Source organism: Coturnix japonica, chromosome 1 (assembly GCF_001577835.2).
Source record: "Coturnix japonica isolate 7356 chromosome 1, Coturnix japonica 2.1, whole genome shotgun sequence".
NCBI classification, from domain to species: domain Eukaryota; kingdom Metazoa; phylum Chordata; class Aves; order Galliformes; family Phasianidae; genus Coturnix; species Coturnix japonica.
The window spans coordinates 172,258,470-172,282,688 of NC_029516.1; the positions used below are offsets into that span (position 1 = coordinate 172,258,470).

Sequence of the window (24,219 nt, forward strand, 5' to 3'; positions counted from 1 at the left end):
TACGAACTACAAATGCATTCTGAGCAATCCAAATTACCCACTGAACCAACTCTTCAAGCAGGCGCCTTTAAAGACAGTCCCTTACACTGGTACCTCTGTGCTGACCCTTTCTCTGAAGTGGCAGACGGCAGAGACAGATTGTGACAGAGATAAATAATTACTTTTAGCAGGAATTTGAAGCAGAGATTGCAAATAGTACCTCAGTGACAATTATTTCTGCCTGGCTTTTTCCTAACGGGGTTACATATAAAGACAGATTTGATACAAGGGACCACCTTTACAGCAGCTTGGCTCAGCTGGTCTCTGGTTGATCCTGGTCCCAGCCCAGCTCGTTGCTGAGCTCATAAAATACCTTTTAAAATTCCTAGGTTTTCCCAGTTCTGTCATTTTTCACCCTCCTAAACACTGAGATATGTAAATTGAAAAGGCTGCATTAGAGAAAGTAAATATTTATGAGCACAGTGGAACAGCACTTTAACTTTTGGATGCGTCCTTTGGTCAAGTGCTGCAAGCTCAGAGACTGTAAGTTACCACTTGAAGAAGTGTTAGGCCTTGGGTAATAGCTTAGAAGAGGTCTTTTTCAGGGGACAGATTGCATCTGTCGTCCTTTATAGCTCTAACTTTAAGAGATGAAGCAACGGTAAGAGATGAACAACTTGTCACATCAGGGAAGTTTACTGCTCCCATGTAGGAGTAGAGTGTAGAAAGCACAGATGTGGCTTGGAGGACACCAGCACAGCTGTGATCCCTTCATGATGGAAGCATCTCTTGACCCACCTGCCTCCCAACCTCCGTGCCCTTGGTATAATGAAAGCCGAATATCGCTGGGGAGGTATTTTTATGGCTCATTTGGGGTCCAGCACATGAAATATTGCAGAAGTGATGCAGGAGAGCACAGAGCTAGTTCTGACCTTCTGACACATCCCATTATCAGCTCAAGTTTTCAGACTCGCTGCTGAGATTCTATCTTCATCTTTCAAACTTTGCTAAAGGCTGCTGCACTGTGCTGAAAATGTCCAGTGCTTACACAAGGAGGAAGTTTTCAGGAAAGGAAAAACCAATTTCACTTACCCAAAGAATTAAGGAAGAAATGCTCCTTTTTTTAATCAGTGATCAAAGAATTAAGGAAGAAATGCTCTTTTTTTTAATCAGTATTTTGCAGGGTCTCCCATGCAGCATGGTGTTGGAAATTGCCTTCCAGAAAATGCCTCTGCATTTCACTAGCTAAAAATAAAATAAATATATTAAAAAAGGAGTTCTAGGACCTCATTATACAGATAAATTACCTGAAACTCTCATATTTACTGAGTCTTCTCCGTTTTTAAAGCAGATAAAACTTGCCCTACTGTTTCTCCAGTTCTTCTACTGGGACAACTGACTGTCCCAATCAGCCTGAATCACAGAATCATAAAGTCAAAGAATCATAGAATTATTAAGGTTAGAAAAAACCACCAAGATCAAGTCCAACCATCAACCCATGGCCACTGTGCCCACTAAAACCACATCCCCCAGTGCCACATCTACACAGTTCTTGAACACCTCTAGGGATGGTGACTCTACCACCTCCCTGGGATGCCCCTAGTAACATACTCAGAAATACCCCTACTGCATGGCTAGAGGAGAAAACAAAGCAACTCACATAGAATACTGATGAATTTGGGAAAGAAGAGGGAGGGATAATGCTAGCGAGGGGAAAGAGGTTCACTGTGGTAGGTCAGGTCAAGAGCTTCATGGCACAGCTAAGGATAGAATTTTAAGCAAGCACCAGGGTACATAGGAGCAAACATGAGGGCTGATAAAGGACCAGGGCACAGGATAAAAAGAGAAAAGAGTAATATGGGGCAAGGAGCAGTTACAGAGAGAAATGGGTGAAGGGGGAGCACTGAGACATGGGTGAGCCAGAGTAGGAGAAGGATGGGAGTACAGTTAGTGACATGGAAAAATGACAAATTACCATCAGGACCAGGAAGCATCTGTGAGGATACAAGCCAAATAGGACTTGATATTTTAGTGTGATGAAAGGCCAAGAGGCAAAGATTAGAATAATAGAATTGTAGAGTGGCTTAGAATGGAAGAGATCTTAAAGATCAATGAGATCCAACCTCGCTGCCATGGGCAGGGTTGTCAGCCACTAAATCAGGCTTCCCATAGGCACCTGTTGAAACCTACCTACCTAAACCTAATATGTTGTGTTGAGGGACATGGTTTAGTAGGAGCTATTAGTAATAGATGAACAATTGGACAGAATGATCTTTTAGGTCTTTTCCAACTTTGGTGATTCTATGATTCTACCAAGGCATCAGAGAAATTCAAAGCCATGGACTGGAATCCTTTCATACACCAACCTCCTTTCACCTTTAGGAGTCCATGTACTCCTTTTAGCAGAGAGTCCCATTGTAAATACTGACTTAAACCAGGTAGTTTCCACTGCTAATCTCCCACACAATTGAGATGGAGAAAGAGGAGTTTTCCTGGCTTTCACAACTAACTCAATAAATTACATATATGATTTCATAATTGATGCCTACTGGGTGTACGTTTTTTAGACAGGACTACCAGAGCTTTTATAAAGGTGTGTTTGATTAATTACATCTTTGCTGCCATTTCCTGTCTGCTCGCTGCTGATTTAACACCTCCCGGATTGTTTTTCCACAGGCTCTACAAGAGGAGATTAACGTTTCCGGTAGTAAAATAAAAGTGAGTTACCTGAGCAGTCGCACGGCTGGCTACAAATCAGTCCTGAGGATCAGCATGACCCACCCCACCATCCCCTTCAACCTCATGAAGGTCCACCTCATGGTGGCCGTCGAGGGACGCCTCTTCAGAAAGTGGTTTGCAGCTGCTCCAGACCTGTCCTATTATTTCATCTGGGATAAGACAGATGTCTACAGCCAAAAGGTGTATGGGCTTTCAGAAGCCTTTGGTAAGTGACCCCAGGGCTTGTGTTTCTTTTTAGAAGCCACTAAGTGGCAACGCAGAAGGCTTGTTGCAAATCAATACAGTCCAACTGCTAACACATAAAATGGTCCCTGCTGGTTCACTGCTGTTTCCTTGGAGAGGATAGGGCCCAGCTGTTCAGGCAGCACGCATTTTCCCAGCAGATGAATACTTATCTATTCTCTGGCTCTTGTCCCAGCACATACATCCTGAGCTGCTGCTATCATATCCATACAGAAGGAATGAACTGGGACTAGAGGCATTTGGCTATTTCTCACCTACAGCTGAAAGCTGTCAGCGCTTCTTTGAAATGAATCCCTAGAATGGAGTCCTAATCTCTTCCCCTCCTTTTGCCTGACCTTCAGGATTACCCTCATCTCATAGTTTCCCTTTTGTTACCTTTTTAAGAGCATCATCCCAGGCTGGGATGTTCTCTTTTGTGCTTTGTGCAGTCAGTTACGTCTGCAAAACACTGTCAGAGGCTTCATATCAGAGGACAGACAGGCTCTGTATACTCAACATGTTACATAGGATCATAGAATGATAGAATGGTTTGGGTTGGAAGAGACCTCAGAGATCATCTAGCTCCAACCCTCCTGCCATGGGCAGACTTGCCAACCACTAAATCATACACTAGATCAGTTTGCCTAGGGTCCCATCCAACCTGGTCATGAACACCTCCACGGACAGGACGTTGACAACTTCTCTGGACAGAATGTTCCAGCATCTCATCACTCACTCAGTGGAAAATTCCCCTGACATCTAATGTATGATGTTACCATGGAGGTGTTTTGAGTGTGTAGTGAATAGAGGTGATACTTCTCTGCAGTTTTCCTTCCTATCTGGTGAACACCCAGAGGAAAATATCTTTCAAGTCAAATATCTTAAGTTAGAACAGCCCTTTCAGGATGGTGAAGCAGAGCTATTAACAAGTTGGGAGAGATCTTTAATAAATGGAGCTCTTTTTGGCAGAAAGATGGTGCCCTGATTCTTCATAGCCTCACAGAAGTCTCTTTCTCATCTTGTTTTCTAAGAGGGAGAGGGTGTTCATTTCTTATACTCAGTCACTAAACTTAGCGGTTTTGAGCAGTCTGAGGGATGCAACTTGTTGAACCTTACACCGTCTGGATCCCAGAATGAGAACTGTTCCTTCATAGCATGTACTGAAGTACTATGTTTACCTGCTCTTTATGATGCTAGATGAGCAGGTGATCCCAGCATACTACATGATGCAGCTCTGCAGCCCCAGGGTACTCAGAACATCAGCACTCGGGCTTCTAATGCTTCCATCCACTAGCACAGTGGAAAATATCAAGCCTTCATTTCCTGAACTACATCTCCCCCTGTGTGATCTTTCAAAGGGCTGTGTTTGCTTGGGGGTACTGAGTTCACTTACAGCTCAGCACTGTTTTGGAGATCAGACTTTTTTTTTTTTTAACTGGCAAAAAATTAGCCATGTAATTGCTAAAAACTTACAGTTTTGCTCCGTTTCAGCCATTAGTGCTGGAATGATAAGGTAGGGCAGGAGAAAAGCAGGCCAATAAAACGGGATCTTGATACTTCTGAGAAAACCATAAAGGAGCCATTATATCAAAAACATGATTCTTCTACCAACATCATTTTACTCCTAAATATCTCCAACTATGTGTAGCAGGGTTATGAAAGACTCTGAATAGACATCATAACAAACAAAACCCTGTTCTTCCATGTACCTTGTTGACATTATCAATGACCACAAGTCAGCCTCATCTAAAACTGATGTCCATTCATTGCCCATTGCTTCATTTGTGTAGGTCTTTACTCTTAAAGTAAGGCCATGATTTTCAGCAAACTCCTGACATGCAGTCTTATGTTAAATATGGCTCCCATTTTGGTATCCAGCATTGCTTTACATTCTAGAATAGTCGTTGTTTTAAGATAAGTCTTCAAAACAGTGCCTTTTAAGTATTTTGCACATTTGTCCAACACCTACAACTCCATCGACCTTTTTAAAAGCAGATGGCCTTTAAAGTGGGAAACACTGCAAGTTCACATTATGATGATGGCATTTTAAATGAAGTAGGCAGTTGCATATAGAATGTTCCTATCCAACTCAGCTGAAATTCTGAATGTGCAGACTGTACATTTTCAGGTTACTGATCTGGAGGGGCTCTTTTGTTTCTCCCTTGCTCACAGTTTCCGTGGGTTATGAGTATGAGTCATGTCCTGACTTGATCCTGTGGGAGAAGAGGACGGCTGTGCTTCAAGGTTATGAAATTGATGCTTCCAAGCTTGGAGGATGGTCCCTGGACAAACACCATGCCCTCAACATACAAAGTGGTAGGTTGGCTGTAGCACATAACCAAGGAACACTGCGGTGTGGCAAGGCCCAGTTGCTTATCATTAAGAATTCAATTAAAAGAAAAGAGGATAAATGTGACTAACATGAGAATTTTATCCTCTTTTCTTCCAACAAATAGTTTATGGAACCTACATCTAGAAGCAATTTGGTGAGTGTAAATCCAAAAGAAGTTGATAGTAGTGAATCAGACGAATACCCATTAAATACATAGGCAGCCCTAACTTTGTATTGTCTTTAAAATAGTGATTAGCAAGGATAATAATCCTAAAACAAAGAGAGTTTATTTGGGTTGGACCTACCAGTGATTATAAGTCCACCCAGCTACATTCTTCAGTGTGGAAGTGGACTTGCAGAAGTGAGAAGCTTCATGGGTTACAAGGGAAAATGGAAGGCTCCAGAGTCCTTGATGGGAGCTGAGAACAGCAGCAGGGAGACCTGAAACGTTATCAGAATGCCATCAAAAGATGGAAGCACTGTCTGTCTCTGAGTGGTAGCAGTGATATGGGAGCAAATATCTAAATTCAGCCCACACTGTGGCTGAAAACACTACGCTTATAGTGAATAGACGCTGAGCTCCTCCGAGCTTTGTAGATGAAATATTCCTCTAGAGAATACACTACGGCTTTCTTGTCTCTTCGTCTTTTCTTAAGCTACGTTATTTATTTATTTGTTATTTTTACCTGGTAGCCTGCAAATTACAGGGCAAAGAGGGACAGAAAAGGGAAGTGAAAATTCATGAGATGCTGGAAAGTGTATTTCGTTCATGTATGCATTTACCTTGTGAGGAATGTAATGGGCCTGTAAAAAAAAGTGCTTGCTTCAGATAAGGTGGCCTTTCTTATAGCCATCACTAAATAGTACTACGAAAATGATACACCTCCAGGTCACTTCCAGCAGTGCCGTGTATTCTCCCTGTGATTCCCAGTTTCTTAATTTTGTTATTACTGTTCTCTCGCTAGGTATCTTGCATAAAGGAAATGGAGAAAACCAGTTTATTTCCCAGCAGCCGCCTGTAATTGGAAGCATTATGGGCAATGGCCGTAGACGTAGCATTTCTTGTCCAAGCTGCAATGGTCTTGCAGATGGGAACAAACTCCTGGCTCCTGTTGCCCTAACATGTGGATCTGATGGAAGTCTTTATGTCGGAGATTTCAACTACATCCGAAGAATCTTTCCCTCTGGCAATGTCACCAACATACTGGAACTAAGGTACATTGGGCTGCATGAGGCTGTTATAATTATGCAGTTAAGTTCTGCACAGTCTTGCATACCCAAAAGGAAAATAAGAAGTTGTAATAGAAAACACAGAAAGAATGGAAAAGAGGGAAAAAAAAGCAAACCTGTCCAGATTTGCCTCTTCTGCAGCTATGTTAATTTTGACTTACACCAGAGAAAATTTGGCCAAGAAGGTTCATCACATACTAAAAATATCGTCACATTTTTGTGCTGCTAAATCAAACTGTGTTAATGTCTCCCATTTGGTCTACTTGTAGGCCAGTGGGAATTCTTAAAATTAACAACCAGCCTCCGGGATAACCCAGACTTGGAAGGACACAGCAGTGATGACAGTGCATAGAGGTTAATCAGGATAGATGATCATTCATACTTAAGACAGGATGATCACCTAGGGAGTCACAAACCTGAGGATTTTCTGGTTGTTTTGAAGGGACAAACACATATTGGTTCCCTCTAGTCTCTGTCTGAACAGCTGTTATAGGATGAAGATATAGAGGGAACATCTTAGAGTAACTGAAGCGTTTCCTTTAACCTCAAAATAATAAAGTAAAACAATATATCAGGAGTGACTTTGGAGGCCTGTTAAAGAGTAACCACTAAAAATAATGAAGGGGAAAGAACATTACAGATTTATCACAAGTTCTGATGAAATTAAATAGATTGTGACTGGAGCTGAAATTTCATATTGACTTCAGTACTAATATTTTTCATTTGTAGCATTTCTATAACAATATATAAGATTTCAAAGCACCGGAGCCTGGTTCTGGACTCTTCATGTGGCCAGAGTAGACTCACTCCAGGAGTGTCACTGGTCTACTTGGAGGACATGACCTGAGAGCTCAGTATTAAGGTTGCATCATAGGACTGTTAGCACTCCCATCTAGCTCTTAAGATCTGGTCAGAAAGAGAATTTCCCAGAAAGCAAGAAACCCTGCTATACTCTGTTTTCACATCCTCACTTCTGGGAACAAAAGTAAGGCCCTGTTTCTGCAAGGAGAGCCACGTGGAGCAGAGCTGCAGGATCACATGCGGCAGTGCTTTGTATTACCATTTGTTCCACAAGGCTGCAGGTGAAGAATAGGATCTGCAGCAGTACTGGTTCCTAGGATCCATTTAGTCCCTCATTAACAAGCACACCACAGTCATTAGGTCCACAAGGCCTTGCTGAAAGCTTGATTTGGCACGTAGAGCTGTAGACTGTGGTGTATGAGAACAAGATCCAGACAGCTGTCACAAGGTTGGCACATGTAGAATAGGTGCCCTGTGCTGCCCACACAAAGATGACAGAATCAGGAGTTGTTGGAAATGGAAGCCCACAATGACATGTTAGAGAGGGCTGGAGTTCCTTTTGAGTAAATAAGCAAAGAGGTGATGTATTCTATTCATTTATGTGATAGACAAATACAGAATATATCTCATATTCATAAGGTGAGGAAGTGGGATAAATCTTCTGTGCTGATCCACATTAAAGAATACAGCATTATTCTAGAACCAGAACGTTATTTTAATGACCAAAGGTGAGATTTCCAGAAGATCCTAAGTGATTTGGGGCCTAAATCCCATTGCAACTCATTGGGATTAATATCTCATTCCCAGAAGTACAATTTGGAAAACCCAATCTCTGTTTCATTGTCAGTGGAAATACCAGACCCGGTGGAGGTTTTTACAGTCTTTCCTGATTGGAAAAGAGAAAATTGGGAGCCTTCACAGAGTGGCCTTGCTGACTTTTGCGTAGAGCCACAAAGTTAAATTTACTCCAGATTTAAATCTGCTGGAACAATTGCTGCTTCATCTGTGCAAACACTTAGGTTACTGGATCTAATAAACGTTTCTTCACTCTGGTGTGCTATAAAGTGCATGGGTTCAGATGCAGGCTGACTAAAAACTATGGAGGAAACTTTTGGACTAAATACAGTTTGCTTGTGCCTTCTCAAATCAGCATCTCTGTAGAGATTAACACCCTCAGTAGTTGGATTTAGGCTGTTTTTGGTATTTTTTTTTCTTTTTTCTTTTTCCTTTTTTTTTTTTTTTTNTTTTTTTTTTTTTTTTATTTTATTTATTTATTTTTTTAGTGTAGTGTTCTGTTGCAGAGAGGAAAGCAAATGCATTGTGGGTCACAGACAACTGCAGCTTGTATGTAACCAGACCCATGAAAAATGACCATCTCAGCATTATTTCAGTCCTCTGGGACAGAGTTTGTGTGGTTACGGCGATGAACTGCCACCCACAATGGTGCAACTGGGAAGTTACCTTTGTAAATCACAACATATTGCTTTGAGTGCTAGTGAAAAAACGCTGTGCAGATATCAACATTCACATTTATTTAGCTGTGTGTGATAAAGTCTGCCTGGCCCTATCTTTTACATTAAGTGGATAACTCCAAGCAGGTGAGATCCCACTTCCTTTGTGATATGCAGTGATACATAAGTGAGCTCTCTGACAAGTAATATCCAATATAAAATATATCAGTGTCATGCCAGCTAAGTCTTTATTTATTATTGCATTGTATGATACAATTACTGTCAAGTTTTCAATCTGCTAATAATGCTTCGAATTGAGCCGCTAACACCTCATTCTTTCTTCTATTCCCTGCTTTCCTGTCTTCTGTCAGAAATAAAGATTTCAGACATAGGTAAGCCAACCAGTAGAGAATTCTTACGCTGCTCCCTGTCTTGTTGCATGTTGTTACACAGTGAGCCACGAGTGCCATTTCCAGATGATTCAATAGGAAATGAAGCTGCTGTGATTAAAACTGGCGTAGGTGATCAGTCATCAGAATGGGGAGCCATTAATCACAGAGCAGAATCGCGCAGACTTCGGCATGATCTGTTGCAGTTGCAGACAGAGGAAATATGGAGACAAGAGGAGTGTCTATAGGAGGAGGCTGAAAGAAAAGCGGGTGGGAATTTACCAAGAAAAAAAAAGTGAAGAGAGGGCAGCTGCAGGACACAGGTTGCTTGAAGAGGTTCGATGGAAAAATGATTCTCATATGGTGGAATGTCTTCTTTTTGAGTTCTGGGGAGAGGACAGACAAAATGAAAGGTCAGATGTATCTCAGCATCACCCACTTAAGGAATAAGATTTTGTAAATGTTTTTCTCCATGAGCTCTCCATAGGGAGCATCTTGTGAAAGTGCACGAGGCTTAGCTGGGAGGTAGTGCAACTCAGAACCTTAGCCAGGAAGTGCAATAAAAAAGGAAGTAACGACAAGGAAACAACATGAAAGAGACACTCCTCAGTTGTCTTTGTCACTAAGAGTATTTGTCACTTGGGTTCACTGCAGTGAGTTTGATCCAATCAGTTTCACTCAGCCTCCTGTCATTGTTTGCGTTCGCAAGGACTTCTCTAGCTCTGACAAGTTTCCCATCCTTCTCCCCAGATGATTTCTAAATTAGAAGGCTAGGCTGTGGAATTGGGATTTTGGGGGTTTTGTTTTCTGTTTGCATTTGGGAACTTCTTCTTTATTTATTTATTTATTTATTTATTGCTACGTGCTTTTTATTTACTGTTCTTTTGGCTTTATAGAGGCTGTGCAAATCCAGAAATGTTCATTTTATCTGCATGCCTGGAAATGCAATGGAGTAGAAAGTGTTTTTTTGTCTTATTGCCAAAACATTAATGAAAGACTGATTTTCTCTTCTATAATGAACTGGCCCAAAGCTTCTATTAGTTTGGCTGCAAGGCTGGTACTCAAGACCTTTGCACCAACTGTCTTCATCAGGCTGAGTTCCAGCCCCCAGCTCCTCTTACACATAATTTGAAGGCAATAGAAAAACTCATTTCTCTTTGGAACAGCCAGGTTGTATCCTTAATGACCTAGAAATACGTTGCCACTAAAGTGCACCTGTTTTGACAGTGAAGGACAGCAGTTGAATAGCTGTTGCAAGAAGTGTTGTTCTGTATGAAGGCAATAACTGAGCCAAGATATATGGGCTGGCCACAAATGCTGCAGATGCCACCAGAGCTTTATGAATTTGGCAGGGCTTCAATTTAGGCAATTCCTACAAAATAAGCAGTTAAATAAAAACAAGAGAAGATATTCCCACTTCACTACAGTCCAAAGGTGACGGATAAGGGTGGAGGAGAGGAGGAGCCCTAGGTAAAATATACCCATCTGAAGCTGCATTAAGAGAGTCATCCACATGAGTTAGCAGCTGTTCCATGTCATTTTGCCCTAACAGTTCTTGTTAGGAAGCCTCTTCATTCCTGAGCCACCACAAAATGAGCGGGTGTAGTCTCAGCTACAGCTGCAGTGCTCTGAGCTCCATAAGGTTCTAAGCTTGACATCATTGGCAGGCAGTAGTTGCAGAGAGAGAGGTTCAGTTATGTGAATCTCAGTGGTTTGGAAAAGCTGCAGTCCATATGCAAAAATTTCCTCATTTCAGAGAGAAAAGATTTCCTCCCAGTTATGTCACCTGCTGTGATCTTGCTCTCCGAAGGCTCCACAGCTACCATCCAAGAGGCTTAGCTCTACAGTGCAACATGGGTTGCTGAGATCTAACTCTGTTTAACAGCCAAAAAGGCTGTCGGCCAACATGGAAATGTCAACAAACCCAAAAAGCATCACCAAATAGTGATCCCTCCCAATTTTACACCCATCTGTCATTTGATGATAGATGAATATGAACTTACTCCCACATGTCTGTGTATATGGACCTGTCTTGATGGACCAATAGAAGCCAATGGCTTTTTCCAAGCCTGGCATTAATAATTTGCTGTTTATTAGTGTTATCTTCTCTCTGCAGGAACATGGAGGGCAGTGAAGCATTTTTGACTAGCAAATATGTAGAAAATATGTAGATATATTCCTCCATTCTTCTTTCCATTTGTACCACAAAGAGACAATTGCCACAATTAGTTGCAAAAAGAAATGTCTGAGAAAACTGCCCTAGGATCAAATCAAAAGTCCTTCGCAGTTTGTGGGTTGGCTTATGGCATCGCTATGAAGTTTTATTATCCAGTCTGTGACGCTAGAAGAGCTTTGGGCATCACACACCAACTGAAAACACTAAAAGGCCAAGTGTAAATTCAGCTCACTGCTCTGTGTGGCCTCCTTATGTGCTAATCTATTGAATGTCACCCAGGGAGAAAAAAAAAAAGCCCAATACCTCACACAGGCTGTAATAAAATCCTCTGTTTGTGAGCTGCAGGGTGCTGAGCATGGAGCCATGGAAACAGCCCCATGGAACAAAAATTCTTGACTTCAGGAATTCAGTTGTTCTTTAGTCACCAGCAAATGCATGTAGCCATCAGGGCTCAGAGGGGAAGAGGGCAGCTAGCACAGAAAGTTTTACAGGGATGGTCTCATGTGCTGAAACAAAGAGATCAGACCCAGAGAAGCACCAGAGTTCTATTCACATTATCTGTTAGGGGTGACTACTGAACCCCAGTGGGAGCCACAGCCATACTGTTACCACTGACAGAAGTTGTCCTTTATAGGAGCTGTTAGATGGCCTTGTGTTTGAAAAAAAAGACACAGTTAATCTTGTAACATAATGGTTATAAATGTCAGATGAATCATACCTAAAAATTTGCCTTTTCTCTCTATTGACATTAAGGCAGCCACTTCATATGTAAGTATCTGCCATGTAGACACGTGAAGCTCAGTTAGATGAATCCCTGGCTTTGAACAGAAGTCAATGAACTAGAAGATGCAGACTGAAATTATATGTAACCTACCAAAGTCAGGGACCATCTCCCTTTTCCCAACATTGTTTTTTAGAGTCTGACTTCCCATGCTGGAGCAGGAGGTTCCCTCCTCAGGCTCTGTGCCCAAGGGAGTAATGATGGCCTGTGGATCTATCGTAGCGCTATAGAAACAATCTAGATGAGTGCAATGTGTCTGCCTGTCCACCCAGTGTTCTTATCACTCTGAATCTTGTAAGCTACATTGAGAGCTCCCCGGAGAATGCGGGCACTATCCTGTCCTAATGCGCAGGAAAAAAAAACAAGTGGACAAGGCAGTTGTATGGGAAAGCCAATATGCAGGCCAAACCAACTGAGATCCCTATGAACTTGAGAGATTTCCCCATGCTATCACAGCACATCAAGCATATAGGCAAGCCATATCACCTTCCTTTCACTTTGGAGTGCCAGACTTCTGCTAACGAGGCTGTCCTGATTCCCAATGACTACACCATCGTGCTTGCTATTACACACTAAGAGTCTGGATTTGTTAGGGATCAGCCCACCCCATCCTTTCAACATGGTTTTGTTGCTTCAGGGAATTAAGCTATCGATACAGTGCTCAAAGTTTCTTCTAAAAAAAAAGCCTTAATAGGAGGAAGAACAATCTGAATTGGAAATCAGCTCTTTCCCCTCAGCCCATTCCTAGTGGTGGCACTCTCAGTATGGGGGATAAATACTCCTAAGACTACAAATACTGTAACTGATTGTCTTTTGAATAGTGGAAATTCTTGTCTTTTGTTTTGCTCCTTTATCTAACTGAGCAATGAGAGAAAGATGAAAGGAAAAGACAGAAATCTTCTCTGTTTTGCCCCAGGCAGATTTATTTCAGTTGTTGCTCAGTTCAGTCCAATTTGCCACTCAGATTTTCCTATTGATTGTGACTTTAAATAAAAAGCAAGGCCAGCAAATTCCCAGCTCCAGTGCTCATGCATTATCACAGATGAAGCAAAGCAAGTTGGGAACTTTTACAGGGTTTTTGTTTTGATTTGTTGGGTGTTTTTTATCCCCACAGTATTTTTACGTGATGTTTATTCAACATCTGTCAATCTTTGATGAGATCTGAAGGATCTCAAAGTGTTCAACAAAATCTCCACTGTAGAACACTATGCAATTCGTGTGAAAACAGAACATGACTCCTTCTCTGTAGTGAAAATGGGTGGCCAAAACCAGTGGGGTAAATTCCAGCTTGTTCATTTTTAACAGTCTGTGTTTTAGCATTCCTGCTCCACAGCACTCCACTGAACAAGCCATACAAGGGAGCCTTCCTATGCACAACTGCCCCATGCATGGAGCAGTGCGTAGGAGACCGTGATGCGCCTTGCCTGTAAACATGAGTCTATCCAATAAAAATGAACTAATGCTTCCTACTGCTCACACAGCTGAAAAGAGTTTCACAGAATCATAAAAACCACAGAACTGCAGAAGCTGGAAGGGACCTCTGGAGTTCTGCCACGAGCTGATTAACTCCCCACCAGCTCAGGTTGCCCAGGACCCCATGCAACCTGGCCTTGGGCACCTCCAGGGATGGGGCACCCACAGCTCTCTGGGCAGCAGTGCCAGGGTCTCATCACCACCCTCTGAGTAGACATTTTTTTCCTAACATCCAACCTAAATTTCCCCTTTTTTAATATAAAGCCATCCCTCCCCACTCCCCCATCCTATTATTAGACCGTGTAAGTTGAGAAGCTCAACCATGTAAAAGAGAAGTTGTTTAATTTCACCTATCTGCAGATTGCCTGCTGTAGGACTCAGAGAGAGCTATCTGTGCTCTCCAGGCGAAGGTGATAAAGAATTGCAAAGTGCCATTAAATATCTCCTCCTCTTGTCCACCTCCTGTGCAAAATAAAGATTACAAACAACACAAAAGCTGACTGACGTTCAGCTGAGCTTTGTTGGGACAGTCAGTGAACAATGCAAGGCCCTGATCAAAAGAAGTGATGGATTCCCATTGGGAACTTCCTCCACCAGGGCTGAAGCCACTTGCTTAGCGTGAGTGACATGCAGGTAAATGAAATAACACCCTACCAGCCTGCTGTCATTGGGAGGGAATACTGATGGAGACTCAACTGTCAGGCTGGAGCTGTCTTGAAGGTCAGAGTATTTTATTTAGCAAGAATCAGTGTCATTTGTGGAAATGGAATCTGTTCAGACATTAATAAGATAAATCACAGGGGATATTCTAGAATAAATCAGAAAGGTGCTTTTTTTTCCCCAAAGTACTAAGTAATTTGAATGAAGAATGCCTTCTTAAACCTGACAATAATTCAGTAATTTTTATGTGCCTGAAGAGGGGTTAATTTACCTAATGTGAAGGTTGAAGGAGAGAGGAAATTTCTTAATGTGAGGGACAGAGTCAACTGTGATTGACACTCAGCTTTCTAACAAGCTTCTCCTGGAACATTCCACAAGAGCACAACTCTGAACTATGGCCTGTACATTTATTAGAAATTCTAGTTAGCTGATGAGTTTGGACATTTTTGAGATGTTCTGGAGAAAAGGAGAGACATTTCTGTACTTCTTCCAATTACTGCTTGGCCTTTCTTAGAAGGATGGAGTCCTGTTTTCAGGCAGCAGGTGCTGCAAGTTTCAGCTGTTGGTTTCAGGCTTAGAACAGATGCAGCTCAACAAACACTGATAGTACACGTTCAAGAAAAGAAAGTCTTACCAAGCTACAGATAGAATTCTTCAAAAGCAATTTCTTAAAATTGATCACAATGTGTTTAAATTAATCTGGTTGTTGCTTCTAGCCAATCCATCAAATACTTTTCTTAATGCAGATACTGGTTTATCATAGTTGAGTTGGAAGGGACCTCAAAGCTCTTCTAGTTCCAACCCCAGTGCTGCAGGCAGGGTTGCCAACCACTAGATCAGTCACCAGATCAGATTGCCCAGGGCCTCATCCAACCTGGTCTTGGGTACCTCTAAAGGCATTATCCATTTTTTCAGGCTTGGGTTCATTTAATGTTTTGGCCATGGAGCTAAAAACAATATCTGTTTATCTGCTCACTCCATTTTCATAGCCACCCTTTCTTGTTTAATACAGGTCTTATGTTCAGATTCCTCAGCCCTTCTTCTGGTTCATGTTGTTATTTAGGGCAAAACATGACTCTCTGAGGGTCATTTGGTTTCTCCCTTCACCGAAGCCCAGCTGAATTCAGTGATGGCAAGCTCCTTATCTCCACAAATACAGGACAAGATTCTAGGGTCTTTGCTGAAGTCAGTGGGATATATATGCAAGAACACCAGCTAAGCCCCACTGGGGTGATCTTCACAATTATATCTTCACGTGCTTTATATTTAGGTCTGCATTTGGGTTTTTGTCCTGGGTTCTTCCTTGGGAGGGCAGATACATGTGTTTTTTACTTTGTTATCTAGATCTAGACTACTATACCTTCCCTTCACTGTCTGGCACTGATCTAACACCAGTTTCAGGGCTATGTTAAGTAAATTAAGCAATCCCAGGCACTGGAACTCAATCTGTAGTAGTTTCTGGCATGCATTTGTCTTGGTCCAGCAAGCCCTTTCCTTTTCAATGCCAGAGAGCACTCCCAGGCACAGCAACTGGTCACAGATTGAGCTTGCTAACACACCTGTACTAAGATTTTCAAATACAGCACTGCTTCCCTTTCCTAGTGTGTCCACCCTGTGCATTTTTATTCTCTAATGTGCTTATATTGATTGTGACGTAAGGAAGAAAACCATCCCGAAAAATAATAACGTCATGCCCTTGTTTTTCAGCCACAGCCCAGCTCATAAGTATTACTTGACCACAGATCCAATCACCGGCTCCATCTACCTCTCTGACACCAACAGCCGACGTATCTACAAAATCAAGTCAACCACCTCAGTGAAAGACATTGTGAAGAATTCAGAGGTCTTGGCTGGAACTGGAGACCAGTGCCTCCCATTTGATGATACCCGCTGTGGGGATGGAGGCAAAGGCACCGATGCTACTCTTACAAATCCCAGGGGTGAGACTACTTCTTCTCCACGGGCTTTTTATGGGGTCTCTCTGAAAGTGGCTTGTTTTGTAATGCTGGAGGATAGGCCCCAGGATTTTGCAGGCAATCTCAAAGCAGTTCTCAAGCACATGCTAAGGGCTTCCTTTTGGAAATAAAAATGTATGTCTTGCTCTCAGCCAGCCACTGTTGAGTGATTGGGATTAGTGCCAAACCAGAGGCGTGTAGCAATGGGTAAATGCACAAAGGGCAATAGAATAAAACCACCCATCAATTTTATGCCCACTATAGCTATCCCTCCTCCTTATCAAATAACAGTGTTTGGTCCTTACCAGTCTGGGTAAGATTCACTTATGTTCAGTTCATTGAGGCTTTCTTGACATAAAAAATAAGCTCTGTAAACGTTGTTATATATAAAATCCTAACAAAAGCTAAAGACAGCTCAGAGAGACATAAAACTCAGGTTTATGCATTGACGTTAGGTATCATGGCATCTATCTTAAATCTTATATAGAATGGGTGCTAATTTTTATGTAGGAACAGCGTAGTTGAGTATGACTTCACCTGGCTCAAGATTATCTTGCTTGTATTTGATAAAAGCACAGTCAGATCAGAATAAAAGCATCACACAGCCTTCATGACTGTGAACTAAATTGTTCAAAACAGGTCTAGCCAAACATATGCAGTCCTATGCATAGCCAAGACTTCAGTCTGGCAATCTCAAGGTAACAAGCCTTGCATATGGAGGATATCGTCCCTCCCAGCTGTCCACAGCTCCTCTGAAAAAACACACACAGACTGTAAAGATGGGGTGGAAGATGCTACTGGTACACACACCTTCTGTGTTGCTCATGAAGAGGGAAGGACTCCTATGCAGGAATGCTGTTAGAAATGTGACACTTTTGCCTGCCATGCATTTTCTTGCCCAGGTATTAGGATCGAAGGGAGTTACTTGTAGGCTCTTGGCTTAGACATCAGTGTGCTGCAGGTTTCTTTTCCCCTTGCTTCTGGGAGTGGTAGCTCCCTCCTTTACCAAATCTATTTCCAAGCCCATCCCATCAGCCTCTCAGCAAACTCTGGGGGTCCTTTAACAACTTATTTCACAAAGAGCAAGCAAGAGGAAGGCCACTGAGCTGTTGTTTCTCTTCCTGGCTGGATTTCTTGGGAAATTATTTTTCTTGACATAGAGATGACATTATTGTTACTAAATCCTAAAAAACAAAGTGATTTAGTGACCTTTTGTATCTACTGTACTTGTGATATTTTTTGTTAAATTTGGGCTAGCTATTTCTTGGCAGGATGCAGAAGAAATTGCTTTGGAAGGTCCTCTCTATGTCAAAGATCACTGTAGGCCAAATTTCTCCCCTAGGAATATTTAAAGGGCCAAGAATGGATTTCAGGCACTTCAGGCTCCTATGATATGACTGTTGTATTGAGATGAAGTATTGCCAGAGACATAAAAAGAGAACTACCTGCAAGCAGGTTGTGAAGTAGAAATTGTCTCACTGAAATGAGTGAAAAGAAAATTAAGTGACTTGGGCAAGGAAATTCAGACAGTCCAACAGATGAGTCATGAGATCAGGGAATCCAGAGATCTGTAATCCCATTTTCTGCACCACTTTGATGTTCAACCGGCGCAAAAGAAAACAACTTTTGTTGGACCTCCATTCTCCCTTGTACAAGATAAGAGGAATATTATTCATCTCCCTACATTGGTGGAGGTTGCAAGGTTTAGCTGAATTATGTTTCTGCATTCGCTGTGGGAAACAGAGCTGTAGAGTTCAAAGCTTTCAGCACTGAAATCCTTCTTGTTGGCAATTCAGCCTCTCCGGAGGCCGTTCTTCCACCTCAGTCACACAGCAGCAGAATGCATGCATTCGTTCCTCATAGCTCTGAAATTTCATGGAACAGAAGTAAATTGAGAGTGAAAGAGGAAATGACATGAAGCAAAATGACAACAAGAAAATAATAATTCAGAGAGCCCACACCTCCAATAGAAAGTTAGCAAATACTGTTCTGTGATCTGGTTCTAGCCCAAGTTTGCAGTGCCTACTGAGACAAATAGCCTTGGCAGGTGTGACTCATTTCCCATTCACCTCAATAAATGATTAACAGTGAAAACTCACACTGACAGTGTAGTGTCAGCATTGTTTATACCTTCGGTGCAGTGCATCCTAGCAGAAACACTGGCAGGCTCTTTTCCTGGGTGTGAAGATATTGCATATTAGTTTGAAATAAAAGTGACTTCTTGTACAAGTAACCAGTAGTCCTCAGGTTACCCTCTGCTCCCCTCTCTTGGCAAAGAAAGTGAAAGACCAGAGTATGTCAGAAAATCATTCTGTAGCTATAGAAATATCACCTGACTAGGGAAGGGCTTGGAGAGTTCGCCTCTTTAAGGATCACTGGTCTTCATGAGACTTTTTAAGGCTAAAGTTAATTTTTAACTGAAGATAATTACTACGTATTTTATGGACATCTTTGCAGCTTGTTCAAAAGTTGTAAGGAAAGAAGGTCTTGCCTTCAATTTCGTGATTTTAATTAAGTAGCTTTTAATTAGCTGGTATTTGAAGATTGCTAGAAAATACTGAAAGAGTAGAATCCTGCCAGATGAAAAACTGTAATTCATAAAAACTGATGGATCAGTCGTGGGGTATCAAATTCATAGAACTGAATCACAGAACCGTTTGAGCTGGAAGGAAGCTTTCAAGGTCATCTTGTCCAACTCCCCTGCAATGAACGGGGACACCCACAGCTCCATCAGGCACTCAGAGCCCTTGTCCAAACTCACCTTGAATGTCCACAAGGATGGGGCATTCATCACTTCTCTGGGTCTTTTGGATCTACCTTTAACCTGTCGGACCAGTCAAGCATCACATCTAGGTAGGTCTTCAACTTCTGGAAATTAATAGCACAGTTAAATCAACAGGACAGGTAGCTCGACAGATGCAATAGCAGTGGCAGTTGTTTGGTCAGGATATTTGTCATAGCTGATACTCCCAATCATTTGAACTGGATGCCTAGCAAGGTTGTAGATGTCCCCTCCCTGGAAGCATTCAGCAGAGGACTTGGAACTAGATGATCCCAAAAGTCTCTTCCAACCTAAAGCATTCCATGATTCACTAGTCCTTTCACATTCTAGTGGATTTCAATATATCCTTGCAAATTCAAGTGTTACCACTTTCTAATTATCATCTGCTAATAGCAATCCTCTTCTACAAGCAATCTCAAGAAAAAATTAAAACTCCAGCTTGTCAGAGCATTTGTTTTCATCTGAGTACTCACCAGTGGTTCTCCTTGAGAAAAACGTGGCAGAGAAATTACCAAGGAGTTTGCAATTAAGACAGATTGCCATGACAAGTCTGACACGGTTGGAAGATGGTTTCAGAAGGGACAGGGCTGGGGGCGGGGATCTCATTCATTTAGCACCGCAAAAACAATGCAAAATGAAGTAATTAATTTGGGACAGATTGCTTCCTTCACTGTGTCCTGCTGAATGTGTAAACAGAATCTCAGTTGTTCGCTAAGCATTCGTGAGCTTGACAGAATTAGAAGAAGAAACTGAGCCCTCCACAATCTGTTCCGATTTTGTCAAATAGGAATCAAGTGAACGTTTCAGGGAAGACCAGAGGCTTATTGAACTAAATGTCATCTCTTAATTTGGCCAGAAAAGACGCACAAGGAAAGGGGCAATGGCAGAGTTATGCTGCCCTGCTAACAACCCAGATTCTGATCAGGGGATTTCTAAAGAAGCTGCACCTGGACCTGTGCTTCAATGCCACCTGCAATTTGTTGAGCAATCTCCCTGAACACCTTTCTTATTCCCCCAGAGGACGTCTTGTGCTATTAATTTCCAGAACTTTTTTAGCTACAGTATGGAGAAATGTTCTTTTTTGCAACCAGAACAGTGTTTTCCTGTCTTTTAGCCCCTTTCTTAACTACCGCAGAGCACCCAGCTGATCTTTGCAAAGACCTTTTCTCAGGAAATCCAAAATCTTTACTCCTCTGAGCTATTCCGCAGCTTGTCATTGCGTATGGGTAGTTAGAATTACTCTTTCCCCTGTGAGTTTCTCTGTACTTATTGACATTGATTTTCATCTGCCATTTTATCACCCGGTCGTTCAGTATCCAGCCTGACAAGCAAGCTCCAAATCTCTATTTCTTTAGCACCAACTTATTTTTTCACTTAAAAGGGTTCTCCTCACCCTTTTCTTTTTCCCCCTAAGTAGAGATAGAAGTGCAGTGCAGTCACTTGCAGTGGTTCATTTTTAGAGCAGGCTCCTTGTGCTCCAGCAGCTATTTGCAGTGGGACGTTGTGCTGTCACCTCTTCACACTACAAGGTCCTGACATTTCAAGCAAATGTCATCACGTCACAACTTTCCATCAGCACAACTCGCTGGTGTGATGCATGTGATGCTCCAAACCCTGGTTTCTTATGGGATCTCTGGCTATCCAGGAGGAATCATAGAATCATTAAGTAGAATCATTAAGCTTGGAAGACACTTCTAAAATCATCTCATCCAGCTGCCCACCTAACACCAGTATCGCCCACTGAATCAACATGGTTTCCTAATGTATGTATTTCATAACTCAAAGATCAAAATGTGGGTCTGCAACACCACCTGGTTTGTGGCAGCAGATGTTTTCTCTTAGTAACTGTGAGACTGAACTTTGAGCTGTATGCTGCAGATCTTCAATTCCCCTTATGTTACTATGGAAACCTGAGAGGAGCCTTCTGTCAAAGCGACCCAAGGCCTTTGGCTTTTCATGCATAACATGTGAATTACCCATTCTCTGTGCCCACTACCCAACACTGGAACTATGCCATAATCAGAAAGGAAACAGAAATTCCTGTCAAAAGGTGTGGTCTGACCTCTCCAACCTACTGCAAGGAAACCATGGGATGCTTCTTTCTCTGCAAGTCCAAAGATTTGTCTGTTGGATATCCAAGCTCTCCTTTGGAATTAGAATCAATCATAGAATCATAGCATGGGTTGGTTTGGAAGGGACCTTAAAGTCCATCAAGCTCCAACCCTGTGCTGTGGGCCAGTTGCCCCTCACCAGATCAGGCTGCCATGTCCCCATCCAGCATGGCCTTGGGCACTCCAGGGTTTGGGGATTAAACTGAATTCTGAGATAACCAGCCAAACTGAGGAAGGGACTGGGGTTGTTGCTGTGAGAGGGGCATGTGGAAACAGAAATCAGACCTTCTAAACAGCCTGAAAACTTTGTCACCCTGCAGAGCGTCTTAGAAAATGTAATTGAGATTGCCTGGTTTCTGTGAAGGAGGGATAAACAGAGAAGTGCTCTGTGATAAGAGGGCATGCACCTGCCGTGGCCCCCGAGCAGGATGATAAGTGGTAACTTTACCATCCCTCTTCAACTTATTCAGGTGTGCAAGCTCTTTGTCTAAGCTGGAATGCAGAATAAAGTTGTGCTATATCAACCGATCAGAGCCGGCTCCTGAGCCAAGGTGCACACAGGTTGTTATTGCTGTAACTGGTTAATCAGAACAGCCATCAGAGCTTGGCACTGAGTACTGGGAGCTGCTGTCAGCACACACTGCTGATAAATTCAGTCCAATCCACATGGAACTCGCTAGGAGAGAAAATTCTGCCTCATTTAAAATCACATTATCCAATCTGCCACCCTTCGCTGCCTTTTGACCTGTCATGCAGAGTAATGGACAGGCGCCCTGAAAAGTGCTGGTTGTGAACCTAGCAAGGGTTCCCAGTTCCCTTGTGCTTGACAAAAGACAATGAAGAGCAAGTAAGCGCTCCTCTGTAAGAGCAGGTCTACCACATTGCTTGAAGTGCTCGATTGTATTGCAGGTTGTCAAACAAACACCACGAAACATTAAAGAAGTTGCCATACGGTGGGCAAAAATAATTAGAGGAGCGATAACCTTTGGCAGCAGGTGCCTGTGACAGGTGACATGTGCCAGCATCCTGGATGGCTTACTGTGAGGTGTGTCACCTAGGGCACAATGTTGACAGATGTCATGACAGGTAAAGACAACTTCCTTCGAGCCATGGATACAAGTGAATATTGATGTCTATCCCTCCAGATCTCCCTGCAGCTTTTGACAAAGTGCTAAGATACAGCTGATGCCTTGAGGCGTTCAAGGTGTTCAGCTGGAGGGAGGTGTTCTAGGCCAGGCTGGATTGGGCTCTAGGGATCCTGATTTTAGTGGACGGCAGTCCTGCTCTCTGCAGGGGATTGGAACTAGATGGTCTTTGAGGTCCCTTCCAAACCAAACCATTGTATAATTCTGTGATATTGCATAATAGGAATAAGTGGTTGCCACTGCTGTGGCAGTAGGGTGTGCAAAAAGTTCTTGCCACTCCTGTTTGAGTGTTTTGTTTCATGGTCCTGCTGAGATTAGCTCTGTCTTGGCATAAGTTAAACACAGGTATTGGAACGTAGGACTAGAAGCAATCTTTTGGGTCATTTAGTCTTGTCATCCATTATCTCAGAAATCCTGTCATGTAATCCCCTCCAAAATTAATGAACTTGATCTTAAAAGAAGCAAGAAGTAATTTTTTTCCTTATCGCCCTAGAGGCTGTTCTGAAACCTCACTGCTCTGTTGGTCAGATATCCAATCCAGGTCAAAGCGATGCCCTTCAGGCAGGGAGATGCTGTGAAGGACTAAAGAAAATGCAGTTTTTACCTCCCAGCAAAAATACACAGCTCCCATTCAGCTCAGTGGTCTGCAACATCGATGTCTTGACTCCTAACTGACTTTGACTCAACAGGTTGCAGTCTTATTCGAGTTCTTTCTTTTGCCTCAGCTAAATGCAAAAGTTTGTTCTTTCCCTCAAACAATGAGTCTTTCTTGCCATTACTTCCAGGCTAGATTATCTTCTGTGTCATTTCATTTCCGCTGTGGATATCTGTAGGACCAAATATGATACATTTTTCCACTTATCATCCACCTCCATGGCTCCAAGCCCATACAATAGTTACAGTGCTGGCTGAAGGCCATGATTTTAATTTCCAAAGCAATCAGGGGATTAGTCCCTGCTGCATGAAGGGCAAAAACTTTTAATCTGTGAACTGCTGCATGTGTACTTCACAGCATTCCTCACAGCGGATGAAAGTCTGAGAGTAAATGTTTCAAGCAAGGAGATTTGGCTGCTAAACAGCATTTAGGAGACGCACAAGATCTCATCGCTTCTCAGAAGCTCTCTCAAGTCTTTCTATCTGGAACAGATTTTCCATCATATCTATCACCATGATGACAGCCAAAAAAAGAATCGTAGAGGGGACTCGTGTCACTGACTTTATCTGTCTGCAGACAAATGTTTCCTTTCAAAATCATAGGAGCCTAAAGGTTGGAAAAGACCGCTAAGTTCATCTAGTCCAGACATCAACCGTCACCACTGTGCCCACTAAACCATGTTCCTTGTTTGAAATATTTCAAATATTCGCTGTGGTCTTCTTTTATAATGAGTAGGAGAGAAAAGGTGCTTCTAGAAGGATTCGTATAGTCTCTCATGGATATCTGCTTTAGGGTGATACACATTTCACCCTAGAAATAGGCATTTCTCTCTGCTGATTGAAAGAGCTCCAGATACTTGCTTATATGCACAATGCAAACTGTTTTTCCAAGTGATTGCTACTCTGCTAGCGAAAGAAACCAAGCAGAAGGATCCGGATATTCATATATTCATATATTCCAAGCAGAACTTTCATCTGGATAGGAAAGGACATTGCAGGCTTCTACATTCTTTTACTTTACTGTTCCTTTACATTCATTGAGTGTCTGGAGATACTCAAATATTATGCCACACAGCATTCTGCTACCGTGGGATAGATGAGATGAACGACTCTATTAGTATCCATGGAGTTATTTTTAATTTATACTGGCATAAAAGAGAGGTGAATGGGACCCTTAACTTCTTATTCCTGCTTTAGTCATGAGTACTCTCCATGACCTTGTGAAAATTGCTTTATCTCTTATTTTCCTGATATGTAAAATTAAGATGATCACACTCACAGACTGCTATGAGGTCTAATTAGTAAGTGTAAAGCACCATGAAATCCTCTGATGAAAGAT

The 24,219-nt window shown here is 42.3% G+C and overlaps 1 protein-coding gene across 16 annotated transcripts in view; it reads left to right on the plus strand.

Annotated features, from left to right (window-relative positions):
- TENM4 (teneurin transmembrane protein 4) overlaps positions 1-24,219 on the plus strand; it is a 1,512,248-nt gene that overhangs the window by 1,438,813 nt on the left and 49,216 nt on the right. For 12 of the 16 annotated variants that reach the window (XM_032442260.1, XM_032442267.1, XM_032442263.1 and 9 more), the window contains 5 exons: positions 2,656-2,923; positions 5,113-5,256; positions 6,238-6,487; positions 9,126-9,146; positions 15,941-16,173. In XM_032442260.1, the coding sequence (XP_032298151.1) occupies positions 2,656-2,923; positions 5,113-5,256; positions 6,238-6,487; positions 9,126-9,146; positions 15,941-16,173 (916 nt within the window). The remainder of the gene's footprint in view (positions 1-2,655; positions 2,924-5,112; positions 5,257-6,237; positions 6,488-9,125; positions 9,147-15,940; positions 16,174-24,219) is intronic. The other 4 variants (XM_032442273.1, XM_032442264.1, XM_032442266.1 and 1 more) reach the window with 1 other exon arrangement.